This window comes from Canis lupus, chromosome X (genome assembly GCF_048164855.1).
Source record: "Canis lupus baileyi chromosome X, mCanLup2.hap1, whole genome shotgun sequence".
Taxonomy (NCBI): Eukaryota; Metazoa; Chordata; class Mammalia; order Carnivora; family Canidae; genus Canis; species Canis lupus.
Genome location: NC_132876.1, coordinates 113258446 through 113279464, shown reverse-complemented (window position 1 = coordinate 113279464; position 21019 = coordinate 113258446). Strand labels below are relative to the sequence as shown.

The window sequence follows — 21019 nt, the reverse complement described above, 5'->3', positions numbered from 1 at the left end:
ATTCCCTTGTTTATAAACCAGGGATAATAACAATTACTCAAAAGTGATTGGTGTTGACATTAAATGCCACAGATGTGCAGAAACATGCTTTATGAAGCAGAAAGTGTTATGCAAATATTAAGTGGAACTAGCATTATTTTGCCCAACTCCACAGATTCTTCAGTTTTGAAATTCCTACTACCTGCTCTCTAGTCACCATTCCTTTGCTTTTCATGCTATCCTTCTTTCTTGGTATTGTTCCCTCTATTTTCAGACAGTCCTGATGAAACCTATCCCTGACATAAGTTCTCATTCCCTCGGCCATCCTCACCTGCTAAGTAGCTTCTCCTGCTAGGACCTTTGACAGAGACATTTTGTTGCGAACATATTCACCTGCACCCTCTCCACCTTCACCCCAAACACTCATCTCTCTCACCTTAATAGAAGCCTGCTTTAACTGCAGTGCCTTCATTTCCTTGTAGCCCTCCCAGATCATGAGGAGGGCTTGAATAAAATTCCTTTTCATGTGAAATACAGTGTTCCTAATTCTTATTCCCTACGTGGTGTGTCTTAACATTTTTTAGTGGCAAAAGTACAGGAAAAATTTAGTTCAAACCTTCTTGTTAAAGCAGATGAAATCATTTCCCACTAGTATATATTCTCAAAGCCTTTACTTCAGCAAGGGAAGTAGATGATCACACAAAAACCTTTGGCATTTGATTATATACCCATTATCTTAAATGTTAATATTTTACAGAGAGCTAATGAGTTCTTATAATAGATATTTCTCCTTGGTAAAGAGAATAACTTGTATTTCAGTAACCTGTAAGTGCTTTGTGAGGAGAGTTACTTTTTTTCATTTGTCTTTTTCCAGAAATAGTTTATTTCCTGAACTCATTCTTCCAATTTACCTTTGCCCAACATTAATCATTTAAGGGATGGAAAGTGTACACATCTAAAGTGTGCATTAACTGAAGTAAAAACAAATTGCATCCTTCTTCTTTGAAGACAAGAATACAGTTTACTTTTGAAAGTTTGCTATGATCACAAGAAGAGGAGGAAAGGAACTCTTAGGAAAAACTGTAAAATTTGAAATGGGTGAAAAATATTACTACCTGGTGAATACACCTTTCTGGAAAACTTATACCTTATATTTGCCTTTGAGTTATTTCACAAACCTGTAAGTAGTAGAAAATGGACATAATGTAAATGATTCTTGTCCATAGAAAATCAAGTGATTTGTGTCTGGTGGAATGTGATTGATCACTACCTGATGGACAGAATGGTGCATCTTTTTGTAAATGGACATCACCATTCCCTGATTCCTATAGATGCATGGTTCCTTGAAGTCTTCTTTGAACTGGTTTTACCATTTTACTGAGTTCCCTCATTAATTAACAAGATAATACAATTTTTAGTGGCATTTATTTTTAATTTGTATGAGAGTCACGCTTTTACCCTGCTTTTGAAAAAGTATCTTTTAAAGGCAAAGACTGTACATTAACTCAAGAAGCTAAATCCTTAGAGACCCAAGAAACAAGATTATTTTTATTGGTTTTTAAATAAAAATCAAAAGTACGGGGAACCTGAGTGACTTAGTTAAGTGTCTGCCTTTGGCTTAGGTCATGATCCCAGGGTCCTGGGATCGAATCTCAGATTGGGCCCCTGCTAGGCGAGAAGGGGGCTTTTCCCCCATCCCTCCCCATGACTTGTGTTCTCTCTTGCTCACTCTGCTCTCTCTCGCTTTCAAATAAATAAATAATCTTTTTTAAAAAGTTAAAGGTATGACTTGTCCTTCAAAACACCTTACATTTATTAACTCATTTAACCTTCTCAACAACTCTGAGAGAGAGGTACCATAATAACTACTCCCATTTTATAGATTATAAGAGGGAAACAAAAAGAGAGAAAGTAACTTGTCTGAAGTCAAGCAGTTGGCAAGAGGTAAAGTCAGAATTAAAAACCTAAGCATTTGGGCTCCAGAATCCACATGATGAACCATAACACAATAATGTCGTTCAAGGTGTTCTTGTCAAAAGAAGACAGCACTAAACATTCGTAGCTAATATTTAAACTAGGGTTCAGCCACAGCATGACTGACATTTGGAGTTGAATAATTCTTTGTTCTGAGGTGCTGTCCTGTGCATAGTAGGATGTTTAGCAGCACCCGTAACTTCTGTCTACTCAATGCTAGTAATACCCCATCCCCATCCCTGCCTCAATCGTGACAAGAAAAATGTCTCCAGATATTGCCAAATGTCTCCTTGGAGGCAAAAGTGTCCCTGGATGAGAACCACTGATCCAAACCAATCCGTAATATAAACTAACAAAAGTAAACCTTTGACATATTAATAAATAAATCTCTGTGAGGCAGAGAGAGAATTCTTCAAAATATATGAAAACAGTCAAGTTAATCAACAAGCTGATATGATATACCAGTAGAAGACATATTTAGTGGTAATTACCTTATGGCCGACTCTATCTCAACAGCAGGAAGGGTGTGATTTTTTGAAGGATCTGTAACCACAAACCAGAATGACACCCGCTGGGTTACATTGCAAAGTAGGACGTGGGAAATTCTGCAGATGATGGGAAAAATACATTAAAAGCAAACAATGACTAATTCCATTGGAACATCCACTCCAGAGTGATTACCATCTTAAAAGGTGTCTTAGCTATGAATAAAGTCATTTCTACCATCCTTTGTTTCAAAATCATATGTTTAGGAATCATTCGTTAAATAGGAACTCAGCAAAATGAAAAAATAAGAAAAAGGACACAGTAGAGAGTGTTAAAGGATATCATTCTCCATCATGTGCTTACAGCATCCCTGCTTCCCCCAAACTGGGCCTCTTTCTGAACCACAGAAGCTTTTGGTTTGTCCTCATCAAGCTCTTTTTAGTCTCATTCAGCCTTGCACATCTCAGATCCAGACAAATCAGTTGCCCACCTTTGGTCCAGTATTTGCTGGCTGTGTTGGCCACACTACCATCCATCTTCCACTCCAATACTGGAGCTGGCACAGTAAGAGACCTCCAGGCTGAAGTGTTATCATCAATTTACCAGCAGCCTTTAAACACTGTTTCTACAGTTATCTACTTCCCAATTGTAAAAAAGGGATTTGCCACACTACTCTATATACATATATTAGCACTAGAGATGACAGCAGAGAAATGACCTTAGTGTTCAGATTGGAGACAATTATATATGAATGTAGGAAAGACACAAAGCTTGAAAAATTATAGGAGAGTCCACATAAATGAACGTTGTTGGGGCTAAAGCATAAATCCTGAAGGGCCGTCACCATTTCCTCGAGAGCAAAATTGCAAAACAAGGGGGCATTAGCAAGCAGCCTGGAAGACGGAAGCGCACGTGCCCTTTAGGGGTAAACATAAGCTCCTCTTTCTTTAAAAGAGCGTCCAAGTGCCCTCCGTGCATTTTTGCAGTAAGGAAACCGAGTGCCGTTGTGCGCACGTTCTGCCACTGTGAGGACCTGACGGAAATGAGTGCATTTCGTCCGTGCAAATGTCCGGGCCGAAGCCAAAGGCCTCCTGGGCGCGCTGCCTAGGCCCGGCGCCGCGGGCCTGCGTGGGGAGCTGGGGCGGGGGGGGCGGCGGGGGTGCCCGGCCTCGAGAGCACGCGGCGCCCCCGGCAGTTGCCGCGCCCGCCAGGCGCTGGCCCAGCTCGCGCAGGACCCGTGACCCGTGACGCGGGGTTCCCACGAGGGACGTCTGTCAACGGTCGCCCTGGGCCTGCGCGCCTCGCGGCTGCGGACGCGGACGCGGACACGGACGCGGACACGGACGCGGGGGGCGCCTGCGGGAGCGACTTCCCGCGGCAGAGGCGAGGCCGGAGCGCGCCGGCCCGCGGTCATGGGCAGCTACCTGAGCTCGTACCTGGGCACCACGAAGGACGCGCGGCCGCGCCCCGCTTGGACGCGCCCCGCCGCGCAGCCCGGGCCCGGGCCCGCCCACCGCCCGCTGGGCCTGGGTCAGGGCCAAGTGCTCTCCTTCTACCGCGAGCTGTGGGGCCGCCGCAGGCCGCTGCCCACCCTGCCGCCCCGCTGGGGCCGCGCCCGGGCCCAGGGCGTCGTGGTCCCCAAGCCCTGGAGGCGCTTCCACAGCAGGCCGCCCCTCGAGATCCTCACCGACCGGGATTCGCCTCGCAAGACGTGGGCCAAGCCCTGGCTCTGCAAAGCCCAGAGCCTCCTGAACATCTGGAACGTGGTGACCGTCAACGTCCCTTCTCCCGAGAGCAGAGGCGGCAGCGTCTCCGGGGCTCCAGCCGACCGGGAGCACCCGGACCCCCGCGCCGAGGAGAGCCCGCTCAGGGCCCCCAGCCGACGCAGCAGAGGAAAGAAGAGGACCCACAGGCCGCTCTGGTTTGAAGCCCCCCACGCCAAGAGGCGCAAGCTGAATGCAGAGGCCAGGACGTCTGCCTTCAGGCCCGTCTGGAGAGACGGAGTGGTCCCGATCTTCGTGCCCAGGCCTGGGCCTCTGAGAAGAGGCTTCTGCTCCTGGCCCCCGCCTGTCTAGCGGAACACCCACCCACCTGGGGGGCCTGCCTGACCTGCTGCCGCGACACCCGCAGCCCGGGGCCCCCCCTGTGTCCCGAGCCAGAGTCCCGCCGCCGCCGCCACCTCCTGACACTCAAACCCGCCGTGCTTTGACCCTGCTGCCCCCCGCGCCTACGCGAGGCACCGACACCACCAGCCAGCCCTCACCACCGCAGCCTGCGCCTCTGCCCAGGCCCCCAGACCCGCCTCTGCTGATCCTGCAGGGCCCACGCTCAAGACACACCGTTGCTGCCAAAACCTCTGCCTTCCTCCTGCCCTGCCCTGCCCTGCCCTGCCCTGGAACCCCACCTACCAGGAAGGCCTGCTTCTCCCCTATTTTCCCAGTTGCCATAGTGAAAACAGTGTGCTTGTTCTATTTTAACAAGAAGAATAAGCAACTTTAGTATCAGACAGTGTCTTTGTCTTTCTTTCAAAGGTACGCGTAGTGGGATTTCGTCTGCACCATGAATTCTCTACCTTGGCACTGGCAACATCTGGGGCCAGATAACCGTTGTTTGTTGGGTGCTGTCCCCTGCTTTGCAGGCTTTAAGCGGAATCCCTGGCCACCAGCCCCCAGGGGCCAGCAGCATACTCACATGGTGAAAATACAACTATGGCTCCAATCATTGCCAAATATGCCAGGGCGAGGTGGGAGGTGGGCTGGATGGTGGGGGGTGGAGGAAGGGGGCGGGGCGGGGCGGGGAGGGGGTTTGCGGGGGGGGGGGGGGGGGGCACACTGGTGGAGAATCTCCGAGGGACAGTGACCTCTACTGGCAGAAACAGTCAAGCTGTTTTTCACGCATTCCCCTGCAGAGAGTCAGAGGATATGCTGTAAACAAAGCAAAGTCCCTTCTCCCATGGAGCTTGCTTTCTAAAGGAGGTGGAGACAGAAGATAAACAAGTAAATAAATGGACACACTAGCAGGTGCAAAGAAGTATAAAGAGGTATAAAGAAAAATAAGGGGGATCCCTGGGTGGCGCAGCGGTTTAGCGCCTGCCTTTGGCCCGGGGCGCGATCCTGGAGACCCGGGATCGAATCCCACGTCGGGCTCCCGGTGCATGGAGCCCGCTTCTCCCTCTGCCTGTGTCTCTGCCTCTCTCTCTGTCTCTCTCTCTCTCTCTCTCTGTGTGTGACCATCAAAAATAAATAATAATAATAAATAATAAATAAATAAATAAAATAAAGAAAAATAAGGGAGGAGGAGGAGGGACACATACAATTCCACCAACACCACTGTGCCCCAAGTACTTTCCTGGGTCCCCATCGCCTTGGAACTATGCCATCCTTTACTACCAGTTCAACTCTGTTCCTCAGGGTTTCCATTGGTGGCAACTTCTGCTTTCGGCAACTTCAACCTCCGCAAAGAGATTGAAAATATTTTATCTACCTAGATACAAAGATTTCTAGGAGGTTCAAATTGTTGCCGAAAACACTAAGCTCAACATTTTCAACGTAGACAGCTGCTGTTAGATACAAAATATCCTCTAAAAATCAAGGGTGTGTCCTGAGGTTTACTCCCTGCCATTTGCTAGACTTGAGCCAAGGCATTTCATGCTCCATGAGTTGCTAGAAAGGGGTTCAGATCCTAGTGTGTCCACGAGGGTGCTGGTGGCATTTTGTCCCTGGATGGAGTCCCACATCGGGCTCCCTGCATGGAGCCTGCTTCTCCCTCTGCCTGTGTCTCTGCTTCTCTCTGTCTCTCTCATGAGTAAATAAATAAAATCTTTTTGAAAAAAGAAATAATGATGCCTTTGGCCCAGGGCGCGATCCTGGAGACCCGGGATCGAGCCCCATGTCGGGCTCCCGGTGCATGGAGCCTGCTTCTCCCTCTGCCTGTGTCTCTGCCTCTCTCTCTCTCTCTGTATGACTATCATAAATAAAAAAAAATAATGATAGTTCTTTAATTTTTATGTATCAGGGTCACTTCATATAATGGCCGTAGGGAAATGGGTGAAGAGTCTACAGCAGAGTTTCTCAAGCTGAGCACTGTTGACATTTTAGGCTAGAGAAGTCATGCTTGTGGAAGGCTGTCTATTCTTTTGTAGGATGTGTAGCACATCCCCAGCCTCTACATGCTCCAGGTCAGCAGCACATCCAATTGTAAAATCTAAGAACCTCAGACAGTTCAAAATATCCTCGGGAGCAGTGCAGGGAAGAAATCCCCCAAGGTTGAGGACCATTGGTACACAGGATCTCTTTATGTTATGTCTGCAAGTCTTTTGTAAACGTAAATGTATTTTTTCTCATTGAACACACACCAATACAGGAGCAAAACAGTTTTAAAGCTGCCTCAGTACAGTAAAATGACCTACAAGAATAAAACTAGGCAATGGATTAATAATAGTTTTGACTGGCTTCATTGATAAGGAGATAACATACAAGTGTACTTTGAAAATAAGAGTCATTCAAATGCAAGATATTGATAGCCTTCAGCATAGGAGTGGTCTTAATACTTATGTAAAATTTTTGGAAATTTGTTCTGTTACGTGTTCAGACATATCAAGGATTTATCAGGGAGCCACCCCCTGTTCTCCTGGCCCAAGAAGCACCACTTCCATCACTTGTGCAAGGTCACATGAGCGAGAAAGGGGAATAATTTTAGTTGCTGAGGGTCTTCAACTAAAGAATATTAAGTATCCCTCCTACAGGGTGGCTCCTCCAGTAAAAGGAATGTTAGGATTTTTAGCAAACAGGAAGTAACCTTCCGCTCAACAAATACCAACCATAGAAATAGAATTGTCGAGAAGCTTTTATACTTTGTTCAGATACAGGCAGTTGAAGTAGTCATGAGTAAGCCCACTTGCTAAAGGATGAGGTTGTGGGAAAGGCCAGGGGAGAGCACACCCTGCTTCTGGAGACAGCTGTATGGCAAAGGCTGTAGAAGACAGAGAAACTCGTGAACTGGAGCTTCCTCCTTGTCTGGATGATGCTTTGAGAAATTAACCATGATGTCTTGGCTCCCCCAGGAGTGAGAAACAGAGGACCAACAAGAGGTAGAACCCAGGCAGTACAGAGCTACCTCTTCTATGGCCATTGACACGAGATCCATCAGGGGAGTGTCTACTGAGGTAGAAGAAGGGGGAGAAATGGGTGGGTGGGCACTGTTTTCTTGTGTGCACTGTACTCCGATAGTTAGGCCTGAGGTTTAAGCGCCTGGATGTTAAGCATGTTTCACTCACTCACAAAAGGGTACTCACAACTAGCATAGGTTAGCCGGTATGGTTAGGGATGTGAGGAAAAGCGCTCCTACTGCAAGGGCTTCCAGATTCCATGACCCTTCCCAGAAGTGCAGGAGTGTAGTGCCAAGACCCTTCAACACCAAGGTCATAGTGTCTTGAGTCAACAGAAGATTCAAAACCAAAGAAGTAGAGACATACTTCCTGAGATGCCTCAGTTGGCTCACAACATTCCATACCCCACCTGAGAACAGACCCAGGACAGTCGGAAGGGCAAAGGGCTTCTAGATGTCATGTGGCTTGTCCACAGTCCTTGTCAGGAGGGTCTCTAATCCCTGCCCTGATATGAACTTCATTGTCTCCAAGCAAAGAATACCCTCTTTAATTTTATCAGCTGTGGAGTCACCTGGGTGATTATTAAAAATCCTTAGTTTATCTTCAACACAAGCCTTTTCTGGGCCCTGGGACATGAGAGCAAGGCCCAAGTCTATGCTGTATTGGGAGCCCCTGTATTCCTGCCATGTGGCCTGTCTGGGCACTCAGTGAGCCTTGGGAAATGGATGGATGGATTGATAGATGGATGGAATGGAGAAATGATATCTCAAGAGAGACAAGCCGAGAAAGTAAATTGAGCCATGACCAGATGGGAAAGGGGGGGAAAGGAGGGAGGTTGCTTCTCCCAAATCATTGTTTACTCAACCACAGCTATTCAGACAACACAATGACAGCCGAGCTCTCCTGCAGCAGAGCATCCCTGAATACAGCGAGATAGGGGTGGGCCCAGAGGAAGTGTAAATGTGAGGGAAGTTGGTACTGAAATGGAAGTAACACGAGGAAGTAACATTAGTACAGGCTAATTCAGTACTAATTTACTTAGCACCCAAAAGATACAAATTCCTCCCATTCGTGGATTATGTACTCCTAGTGTGATTTCTCCCTGGTCTTTTTACCCAACGTGACCACACTGAATGTCTCCTAAGATTTACAGGAGGTATGCCTGGGTGGCTCAGCGGTTTAGTGCCCGCCTTTAGCTCAAGGGGTGATCCTCAAGTCCCAGGATCGAGTCCCACATCAGGCTCCCTATATGGAGCCTCCTTCTCCCTCTGCCTGTGTCTCTGCCCCCACCCCGTCTCTCATGAATAAATAAAATCTTAAAAAAATAAGATTTACCTGGAATGAAAAATTAAACAACAAGCAGTTACTGAGCTAAACTTGTCTTTGTAAAGTTTGTTTTGATGTACTAAGTAAACTGAAATACTTAAAATTTTCAAAGTTCTCATCACAAGAAAAAAAAACCTAAAATTACATACAGTCACAGATGTTAACTAGACTTCTTGTGGTGATGATTTTGCAGTCTATACAAATATCACTTCCTTATGTTGTCCACCTGAAACCAATGTAATGTGGTAGGTCAATTATACTTCAATTTAAAATTTAAGTAAATAGGGGCACCTGGGTGACTCAGTCAGTTAAGCATCTGCCTTTGGCTCAGGTCATGATCTTAGGGCCCTGGGATGGAGTCCTGCATTGGGCTCCCTGCTCAGCAGGGAATTTTCCCTCTCCTCACCCCCTGTTCATGTTCTCTCTCTTTCAAATAAATAATAAAATCTTAAAATAAAGAAATAATAAAAACTTTTTAAATAAAAAATTAAGTAAATAAACTGAAATGCCAGGAGCACAACTAAATAGAAATCCTACATTTTCAAGATTGTAAATATAGGGGGGTCTGATGGAATTATTGGAATTTGCTTCAATAATCATTTTGTTCAACTCTTTTACAAAGTACTAATATCTGTATGTATCCTAATGGCTTCTCAAGCAAATCCTTGAAAAGGTAAAAATGTCCACTCCCTTTCCTCAAGTGTGGAAAGCCCTGGATTTATACTAATCCTCTACAATTCTGCTCCACTGCCATTTCTCATCAAGGGCGCCAGAGAGGCCCAACTGCATCCAAGGGGTGGTAAGAATCAGGCTCTTGTTTCTGGAAATCAAAGGACTAAATAGGAGCGGGGCTGCTGTTTTATAAGCACAAGACCATTAATCCCCTTACTGTGGACACAACAGCACGTTGTTCCTTTTTAGATCATAAGACTTATCCTTGAATAATTAGGCAGCGGAAGAAATCCATTCCATGTCCTACCCCATGGAGCTCAGAAAAAAAAATGTCATGCCTCAGTAAGACTTCTCCCTCTCTTGCTAAAAGTGATAAATTACCCTAAAAGCCAACACTTGAGCAAACTAGGCAGGTACATTTCCCAACTTACTTGGGAAATAGACTAGAGTCTAACCTTAGATTACATTTCTCTAGAAACTATCCTCAACATTTAAAAATTTCTGTGAAACTATTTTACTAAATCTGGCCTAACCCTTATTGTAATAACTTGAAAGCACCTAGTTGCCATCTTCCTCAAATTCATAAGGAATCTTCATGTAACCTGTTCTAAAGAAATCAGAATTTCCTGTCATTGAAACCTTGCCATACATCTTCCATTCTGCTTTTAAGAAAACCCAGGTAGTTTCAAGAAAACGACTTGATATCAAGATTTAAGTAAGGACATTAAACGAGTTGTCTTGTTTTTGTCACATTTGGTCCACTTTCCTATCATGGCCCCCAGGCCCGGCTTCCTCGGTGTGGGCGCGATGCTGTGTGAGGCTCGGTTTTCCCTGTCACCTTGATCCCAGCAGGCTTTGGGACAGGTTCAAGTCTGTGCATTCAACCACAGCCATGCAGCTCCCCAGGCCGGCCTCAGTAGACCACGATGCGCAGAGGTTTCTGCTTCTCACCCCTTTGCCTTGGGCTGCCCTGTCAGCTCCTTCTCCTTCACTCCTTGGCAGCATCTGCAGCAACTGGTGGAGCTTTCCAGTCACTTCGACTTCAGAAAGAGTTGAGGGCAGTGGGATTGAAACTGGGGTCAAAGCTGTCTTCCTGCCTCTGGCACACAGCTCCTCTCCCTCCAGCAGTGGCGGCCTAAGCGGGGTGCTCCACTGATTTACTTACTCCCTCTGCTCACTCCTCCCCCCAGCCCGGCCTGTCTCCCCTTCCTTCCCCCCACCCGTTCCATTCTCGCTCCTCTAGGAATGGCAAGGAAGAGGGGAGAGGGCTGTGGGCATCTACAGAAGGAAACAGCAAAGTTCCTTATCCTTAGCCAGGGCTCTTTGTGGACCGCCCCCCCCCCCGCCCTGGCTGTTCTGCTGTGGGGGTCCTCTCCTCTGCTGTGGTGGGCATCCTCAGGTTCTCCATTCAGAGCACCTGTGGGGCCCCTGGGGACCTGCCTGGGCACCTCCACACTGCATCTTCCCTGACGTGGGCGATGCACTCTCACCACCTCCCTCCATCTCACCCACTCCCAGGCCTCTAGTGGTGCTCTCCCAGCCTCACGTCACCGCCTCCTCCTTTCCCTGCAGTGGGTTCTCAGCCCCAAAGGCAGGGGGTCCCTCCATCTCCCTCCTGCAGCCTCCACTTGGTCCCAGGAACACACTGCAGGGCAGACTACTTGCAAAGCTCTCCTCTCTCAACCCAGTCACTGGAGCTTGAATCAGCCTTCCACCTTTAGACTTCTCCAGCTACAAGGCAGGCTCTGTTTCTGTTCATGGTACCTATGCCCTCAGGCACTGGGCTCACCATCGTGCACGTTGGGGAGCATCTGACGGGGAAATAATATGCCAGTCTCTCTTCTACAGACAGCTCCACTCTCTGTGAGTGATTCTCTGTCTGACGTGAGGTAGACGGGGACACAAGCAAAGGTATCACTCAAAGCGCATGATTGCTAGTGTGGCAAGTGCCACAGCTCATCAGAACGGATGCAGTTGTCAGCACCCCACCTGGCTGCATGGTGCATATGGGCTGGAACCCATGCCCACCCGGTCCTGTCCTGTGGGGAAGGGAGTGGAAACACCACAGCCCTCTCTGCAGGCCCACAGCCCCTGCCCCTCTGACCCTCCAGCTCTCTCTCCCACTGCCTGCTTGGGTGAAGGTGACTAGACCAGTTCAGCTGTCCCACCTGTCCTGCATGGACACAGCCAGGACCTCTCTCCAGGAAAAACATCCTCTTGCATAGTCAGTCAAGGGTGTCCTGGATCAAGGATATGCCAACCACTGGTTGCCAAGTATGCCAAAGCATCCTCGGGAGATCCTGAGCTCTGTATCACTGGAGGAGCTCAAGCTTGATGTAAGAGATATTGTAGTAAGGACTGGGTAAAAGGCAGAATGAAAGCGAGACTATTCATTATTCTCTTTATTTGATTGTCTTTAGTGAGTTACTTTTTACTGTTCAATTCTGTACATCTTGGTGTCTTCAGATTTTCTACAATATTCATAAAATCAGTAATGAGGAAAAATAAGTAATAAACAGTAATATTCCAGATCTGGATCCCTGAAGCCATCCCGGAAATGGATATCTGCCACTGGGCTAGTCTGCTAGGGCTGCTGTAGCAAACACTACAGACCCTGTGGCTTGAATGACAGAAATGTAATTTCTCACAGTGCTGGAGGCCAGAAGCCTGAGATCAGGGTGTGGTCAGGGCTGATTTCTTCTGAGGCTTCTTCCTTTGGCTTGTGGATGGCTGTCCTCTCCTGTCACACCTGGGCTTTCCTCTGGGCACATCTGTGTCCTCATCTCTTCTTCTTGTAAGAACACCATATTGGGTTAAAGCCCACCTATATGACCTCATCTTAGATGAATTATCTCTTTAAGGAACCTATCTCCAAATACAATCACATTCTCAGCTACCAGGGGTTAGGACTTGAGCATATGAATTTTCAGGGAATGCCATTCATCCCATAGCAGCTATCTCCAGGGTTTATTTTGTCCCTCACTGGCACCCAAAGACCCTTTGGGGCAGAAGAGTTAAAATCTGAGGTAGTTGCCAAGCTGCTAGTGTGTTCCATCCACCCTCATGCTGGAGAGAGAGAGGCAGTGTCTCTACAAAGTTGTTTTCAATCTTGTCTTGCATTTTTTGGTGCCCTTTCCCACAGGGGAAGCCTGTTTTTGTAAGGATGCAGGCTTCCTTATGGCAGCACATGGAGAATGGGGCTCAGCCATTGAACTGCATCCTAAACACATCCTTATTCATTAGGCAGCCCTCATCACTCAGCCTCCTGACAGCAGTATTGCTGGCCCTCGTACTGCTTGTGCCTTTACAGAAAGGTTTGTTGACCTCTGATGGAGTTTCGCACTTTTTGACTTTTTCACTGGGCTTTGGCAACAAGTTTCTATATATCTTGTGGAAGTGAAACATGTTTGCAAGTAAACAAGATCAGATAATCATAGACTTATACAATACCCCAATTAAAAAGAAAAGTTCAAGAGTGAATTCCTCAAAATTCATCTAAAATGTTTCATGCTTACTTTTTTAAAGATTTTATTTATTTATTCATGAGAGACACAGGGAGAGTGAGAGAGGCAGAGACACAGGCAGAGGGAAAAGCAGGTCCCATGCAGGGAGCCCAATGTGGGACTCAATCCCGGGTCCCCAGGTTCAGACCCCAGACTGAAGGCAGCGCTAAACCAATGAGCCACCGAGGCCGGCCCTATTTCATGTTTAAATTAACTTTTCCTAAGAATGGAAACATCCAATTTAACATAACAACTTACAAGGTTTAATGCAGGTACCCATAGTTAGAAATAGTATGATGAAACAGCAGTGTGTAAAGGCTGCTGACCAGAAGAGTAGAAGCTCAAGAGACTATTTGGGGGAGGGGGTTGCATTGTAAGATGACAAGGGGGCTTTTTAAATTATTTTTTTCCTTTCCATTTTTTTTGCAAAGCAATCACTTAATTTTTTTGAGAAAAGTTATAATGTTATAATAAATAGTTGTGGTAAGAATATGCAGTTTAAAAGGCATATGATATTTACCCCAAAGATACAGACTCAGTGAAACGGCAGGACACCTGCACCCCAATGTTTATAGCAGCAATGTCCACAATAGCCAAACCATGCAAGGAGCCTCGGTGTCTATCGAAAGATGAATGGATAAAGAAGCTGTGGTCTATGTATATAATGGAATATCACTCAGCCATTAGAAATGACAAATACCCACCATTTGCTTCGACGTGGATGGAACTGGAGGGTATTATGCTGAGTGAAGTAAGTCAATCAGAGAAACACAAACATTATATGGTCTCATTCATTTGGGGAATATAAAAAATAGTGAAAGGGTTTAAAGGGGAAAGGAGAGAAAATGAGTGGGAAATATCAGTGAGGGAGACAGAACATGAGAGACACCTAACTCTGGGAAATGAACAAGAGGTAGTGAAAAGGGAGGTGGGAGTGGGGTTGGGGTGACTGGGTGACGGGCACTGAGGGGGCACTTGACGGGATGAGCACTGGGTGTTATGCTATATGTTGGCAAATAAAACTCCAATAAAAAAATAATAAATAAATAAATAGCATATGATAAACACAAATACATTTTTTCTAAAACTATAAAATAGGAATGGAAAAAAATAGGAATGGAGCTCACCTTGGACGCAATTTTGTTTTACTATATACCTCCTTATTTTAATTTTTTGAATCATGTGAACATATGAACTATTTTAAAATATATATGTGTGTATACACAAATACATATATCATATGTTTATTTTGCTTCCCCAAATACTACTGTTCTGTTTCATTCTTTATATTCACAGCCCGTGTATGAGTTTGAGGGAGGCCAATAAATAGTGATCCTCTTTGTCAGGGTCTGAATCTTTACAGAATTAAGACAAAAGAATGAGCAGATGGGAGACCAAAATAAAAGGCCAGGTTGGAGGGCACTATTAATCAGGAGGAACGTTTTCTTCCTAATTAAATAAAAAATCCTGAAAGGAGATAAATCCATTTATAGTGTCCCAGATAGAGCTGAACTGGGGGCACAGATCACATATGCTACAATAATATGCAAGATACTTAACACCCTTTATGCTGTGGCACCTCTCCATGGAAACTGTTCTCATCTACACATAGCACATCCAGCCATAGAGTTGCGTGGCCTGCCCACACAGGGCCTGACTCTGTACTTCGTGTAGGGAGTAGCACAGAAAAATGCCTGCTGTCTGAGGGCAGGCCTGCTCCTGAAGAGTGGGGAACCCACAGAGAGCTTCTCCTCTCAGCTCACCAATCAGGTCCAACATTTCTCCTCTCAAGGGGAAGAAGGAGAGAAGAAACAGAGAAAAAGCAGACGTGTTACCTGAATCACAAATAGAGGTAGAAGGAAACATTACAAATAGAGAGGATTCCTCTGGGAGAATAGAAAAAATGTAAAACTGTATAAAGTTATATTAGCACTCCTAAGAAAATCACCAAAGTGCTGTGAGGGATGCCAACAATGGGATGAACCTATCCATATGTGTTTCTAAAAGGAGTGCTATGGACTGATTTGCCCCCCTCCCCCCAAATTCCTATATTGAAGCCCTAACCCCTCATGTGACTGTATTTGGAGACAGCCAATGAGGAGATAATTACAGTTAAATGTCATCATAAGGGTGGAGCCCTGGTGGCATTAGTATTGTCATTAGAAGAGACACCAGAGAGGTCCCTCCCACCCTTCCACCCCCCCTCAACAAGGAAGAGGTCTTGTGAGAACCCAGTTCTAGTGGCGTCTGCAAGGCAAGAGAAAAAGCCTCAGAATGAAACCTACTTTGCCGGCACCTTGATCCTGGCCTCGCAGCCTCCAGAACTGGGAGAAATAGGTGTGTGTTATTTAAGCCACCCGGTGTGTGGTATTTTGTTACAGCAGCCCTAGCAAACTAACACAATGAGAGCAGAATTCTAGCTACCTGTCTACAAGAGAAAGTGTATGTACATAAAAGGAATGTAGAACAAACTTATGACATATGACTACATCTAAAAAATTTTATCATCATAGTGCCTATTGAACACAGCATTGTTGGAACATAATATAAACTGTAAGGTAAGCTAAATTACAAAAGGTTTTCTAAATGTTACAATGTGGATCCTTTCTAAAAACTAGGTTAATTATTTTCAAGATAGAATTTTGAATTAATGCAGGTCTCAAATAATACTGCAAATAGCCAATTAAGATTCTTTACTGTTTACTTACTCTGTTGTTTCTCTGTTGGGAACTTTTCTCATGGAGAAAGCCACCATTGCTTTGAAAAGATATTCCTCATTTGTATCCCAGACATACTAAAAGAGAAGTAGAATAGAAAATGTAAGAGGCATAGGATAAAAAATGGCCCATTGGAATCTAATTGTGACCACAGTGGTGGTATTCAGTGCCTGCCCGCCCCCCTTTCTCTTTCTCATACACTGAAGACTAGAGATCAAGATAAATCACGTCACGGTAATTTCAGGATAGGCTTTCTTGGCCATTCTATCATTCCAAGTGTGGTGTACTTTCCCTTGCATTATCTTCTTCACAATCTGAAGTATTAGAGCCAGTCAACAGAGAGGGCATTTGGACATCGTATCCAGGACATCTACAGTCAGCTCCCTTCCTCCCTTACTCTCTCCCCTCATAAACTGACTACCTCTCTCAGCTTCCAATCCTTTGCTAACATTGGTACAATTTTTCTTTCCATTTTCTTGGCTGGAAACTTCAGTGTGTGTGCATATTGTGGATTGACTTGTGTCCCTCCCCCCAAAATTTATATGTTGAAGTCCTAACTCCCAGTACCTTAGACTGTAATCGTATTTGGAAATAGTGTCTTTACAGAGGTGATTAAGTTTAAATGAGGTCACTAGGGTAGACCCTAATCCAGTATGGACTGGTGTCCTTGCAGGAAGAGGAAATCTGGACATAGCCACATATAGAGGGAAGACAATGTGAAGGTACACAGAGAAAATAGCCATCTACAAGCCAAAGGGAGAGGACAGAAACAGATCTTTCCCTCACAGACCCCAGAGGATCCAGCCCTGCTGATATCCTGATCTTGGACTGCTAACCTCCAGAATTAAAAGAAAATAAATTTCTATTGTTTAGCCCACTCACTTCATGGTACTTTGTGATAGCAAGACTAGCAAACTAATGTGACTGAGCACATATTTTAGGTGAGTAATCAAGTATAACTAGAGAAAGTCCCATAACAGGGTTTAACTCTAAGTTAATGATGACCTACTTCCAAATTGGTTGGGAACCCCTTAGGTCTCTGTCAGTTCTCTCTCTCTCTCTCTCTCTCTCTCTCTCTCTCTCTCTCTCTCGGTTCACAATGACTGTTTCAAACCTCCTTCAGCTCCCCTCTCCCCAACCAAACTCAGTGCTTTCCCTTACACTTCATACTCACTAGATGCTCTTATAATTTTCCTCAAGTCATCAATTTAAACTCCCCCATCCTCCTGACACCAAACAAAAAAAACTTCCTCTATAGGCTCATGTTATCCACATCTTCCCCCAAAAGGCTGAATGTTGCATTTCTCTTCCTGTCAATGGCTATTCCATCCACCTGTATTAGGAACACTTCCTGGGATGCCCGAGTGGCTCAGGGTTGAGCATCTGCCTTCGGCTCTGGGCATGATCCCAGAGTCCAAGGATTGAGTCCCACCATCGGGTTCCCTGCATGGAGCCTGGTTCTCCCTCTGCCTGTGTCTCTGCCTCTCTCTGTGTGTCTCTCATGAATAAATTAATAAAATCTTAAAAAAAAAAAAAGAGCTTGTAGAATATTAAAAAAAAAAAAAGGAACACTTCCCTCTGCCCTTCTCAGGATCTAAATGATATCAGTTTCCCCTCTCCTCTATACACTGGACTTTGACTTTTAGCCATGCTCAAGCCTTCCCATTAGAACACCAAAACCAAATCACTTTCCTCAATCCTTCTTCCTCCACCTACTGCCACCTCTCTCCTGCCCTCCACAGCCAATATCTTCAAAGGAGTTGTCATACTTGCATCTTTACCTGTTCACCTCCCACTTATTCTTAACTCCCTCCATCATCCGCTTTCCAGTCCGACCACTCCACAGAGATACCAGTAACCTCCACATGACTCAACACAGTGAGTGCCTTTCAGTCTCATCTTGCTTGATCTGTCAGCAGCATTTGATGCTCTTGAACACTTCCTTTAACTTGAAGTTAACATCACTTTTGTGATACACATTCTGGTTTTCCTCCTGCCATTTTGCCCCCTTTGTAGGCTCATCCTCTTGTATAAGGGCTTCAAGTTTTAGAGAACCGCAAAGCGCTATGCTAGATTTACCCCTGTCACTGTCCTTTCTCCCTCAGACCGCCATCTACTCCATGCTTCCAATATCACCGTAATGCAAATGACCCAGGAATGTATATCTCAAGCCCATCCTGTCCTCGCCTATTCAATAATACCTCACACTCAACAAGTCCAAAATTACAGCCATGATTTTCTTGTCTATACCTGCTTCCCTGACTCACAAGTGGGTCATCACCCATTCAGTTGCATAATTAGAAACTAAAGTGTCATCCTTGATGACTCCTTTCTCCCTTTCTTTCTACTTTTGTCCCTTCTAATCTGCCTGCCACACTGTGACCAGAGTGTTTTCTAAGCACTAATTCTATCATAACATCTTTTCCATAAAACTCCCACTTGCTTTAAAGTAATAGCAAAACTTCCTAACACAGGTTACATATTCTTTAACCCAATCTCTCCTTTCTACCCGAGCTCATCACATGCCATGCTCTACCTCACTGCTCCAGTTGCAGAGACCTCAGCCTTCCTTCCATTCCCTCCTCTCACCAAGTTCCTTCCTGTAATAAGCCTTTGCATGTTCTGTCCCCTCTGTCCCTTTTTCTTTTATTTTCCAGCACACCTCCACTCATGCTTTAGACCTCATAGCAAATGCCAAGTACTAAGGCCCTCAACAAGGCCAAAGCCCCCACATATTTCTCCTTCCTGTGATACTGGTCAAGACTGCACATTTCATTTACTGAATGTTTAATGAACAGTCAATCCTCCCAATACCATAAGCTCCACAGGGGCAAGGACAAGACTGATTTATCTGCCGTTGCGTCCTCAGCATCCAGCACGGTGCCTGCCCTCGGAGGATCCCGGGATAAGTAACTACACTCCGGTAGGAAGAGTAGATTCAACAGTCAGACTGCGTGGGTTCAAATCTCATCTCTGTCACTTGCTGACTTGAGATCCTGAGCAGGTTGCTTAATTTCTTTGTACCTTGGTTTTCTCATGTACTCGAGGAGAGTGGGAATGCCCATACTACCTTTCTCAAAAGGTTGTTGTGGGGGTTACGTGAATTGACGTGAGTAAAGTGCTCAGAAGGGTCCTTGCTGGAAAGTAAACTAAGTTCTCAATAAATGCTGGCTGTTATAATGATCATTAGTCACTGAATGAATAAAATAATATGTTTTTGATTTGGCCTGCAGAGACAATACGTACCTCTAAGTTCTCTTAGCACTCTCTTATTGCTTCTACCCTGACGCATCTTAATATCGCCTTCTATTGCAGAAAATTTTCACAGACCACATGAAAATACTAAAACTAGGATTACACAAATCATCTTAACTTGACAGGCCATCCTGTTCTTATAGCTACATGTGCCTTATGAGTATTTTTTTAACTTCAATTTCATAAGCACATATTTCATGTTGTTACTTTGAGAAAAATGGAAGAAACTTCACATTAAAACTAGCAACTTTTCAGGGCACCTGGGTGGCTCAGCAGTTGAGCGTCTGCTTTTGGCTGAGGTTGTGATTCTGGGGTCCTGGGGTCAAGTCCCACATCAGGCTCCCCACAGAGAGCCTGCCTCTCTCTCTCCCTATGTCTCTGCCTCTTTCTCTGTGTCTTTCATGAATAAACAAATAACATCTTTTAAAAAAGAACTAGAAACTTTTCATCCTATGAAAAATCTGATATGGGTGAAATCGTGCCATCTTTTCACTGACTAGAAAACTGAGACAAGATCCAAATGACGCCAATGGTGAGGCGCAGAGCCCAGCCCAGACCTGAGTGCCCGACTCGGGCCCTGCAGCTCCACTATGTCCGGCTGAAGTGTTCGAGTTTACCAGATTGTTTTCTTTTTTAAGGTTTTATTTATTTATTCATGAGAGACACAGAGAGGCAGAGACACAGGCAGAGGGAGAAGCAGGCTCCCTGCGGGGAGTCCAATGCAGGACTGGATCTCAGGACCCAGAGATAATGACCTGAGCCAAAGGCAGATGCTCAATCACCCAGCCACCCAGGCATCCTTGGCAAATTGTTTTGTGTAACACAAAACTTCACAGATTTTCTAGCACATACTGCAGATTGAAGACTTTAGGCAAAATCATTGTTTAACAAGTTCCATTTTATATATTTTTTTTTACTTTAAGACAGTGTCAGATTTGAGGTTTTTAGAATTAATCTCTGAGTTCAAGATAACTGAACAGAGGCTCATCACTAGAGAAAGTGGTGTTATTAACAAACAAAATTAAAAATGAACATGCAGGTTCACCACTTACTGCTTTATCTCCCAGAGCTGTTCTGATACTAAGTCTTACTTTAAAAGCATTCTCTGCATCTGCCAGAAAGACAAAAAAGAGCAGGTGATGACAAAAATCTGTCAAAACATGAAGTTCAAACATTTAACCGACTCAGATCAACAGAACACAGAACTTCAGTTAAACTGCCCCCAAAACTGAACGTTTAACTACAATCACCTTAGATGGTTTAGATTTTTCTTTCAAACTCATACAACAGTCAGTCTCAACTTTCAAGCCACAACACGCCTGCAGATTTTGAAAAAATAAAGAGGTCCTTCAGTCAAAGGCTTGTCAATCATTGAGAAAACTGCTACCCTATTTTTAAGTTTCACAGCTACCTACCTGGCTGACACAGTTGAGCATGAATCGCCGGCACCAGGACAAAGAGCAGGCGCAACATTGTTTCAGAAGGCAAAACACAAGGCAAAGGAAGCGGGGGAAAATCCACGCTCCCTTAAAGCTGCCTTAGCCATTCTGTGACCCGGATTAGAATATCAGAGAAACAAGAAAGCCACCACCTAGAAGGTTTAATGATTAAACCCCATTATTTGGGTTAATACTTAGATAGAAGCAGCCCATCTCCTGTCAGTTATTTACGAAAATCTATTTGGAAAACAGATTAGTTGTCCTTTCTGAACTCTACCTCCAGAGAATGTTTCCTCTGCTGACTCAAAGCCAGAATCCTCTCCCGCCCCTCCTGTCGTTGCCGGGCTGAGGGCACTGTGGAAAGAACAGAGCCCTCTCTAGACGTTTCCCTTCGCTCCAACTTTCCATCTTTTCAGAGCTAAGATAGCTGGCTCCTAGATAGGCTATCTTAATTTGGAAAACAAACATCACCCCTTTCTATCTCTGGTGAACAAAGGATGCCCTTCCAAGGGCCTCACCTGACTCTCACCTGCACAGATAAACATCCGGGGAGTGCTTCCA

General features: G+C 45.2%; 1 protein-coding gene across 1 annotated transcript in view; it reads right to left on the bottom strand.

Annotated features, from left to right (window-relative positions):
• The window catches only part of CLTRN (collectrin, amino acid transport regulator), a 34360-nt gene extending 13768 nt beyond the window's left edge, over positions 1 to 20592 (bottom strand). The window contains exons 1-4 of the mRNA XM_072818015.1: positions 20435 to 20592; positions 20072 to 20130; positions 15756 to 15841; positions 2445 to 2558 (exon numbers count right to left, since the gene is read on the bottom strand). Coding sequence (XP_072674116.1) covers positions 2445 to 2558; positions 15756 to 15841; positions 20072 to 20130; positions 20435 to 20492 — 317 coding nt within the window. The 5' untranslated portion in view covers positions 20493 to 20592. The remainder of the gene's footprint in view (positions 1 to 2444; positions 2559 to 15755; positions 15842 to 20071; positions 20131 to 20434) is intronic.
• Between the last annotated feature and the right edge of the window lie 427 nt (positions 20593 to 21019).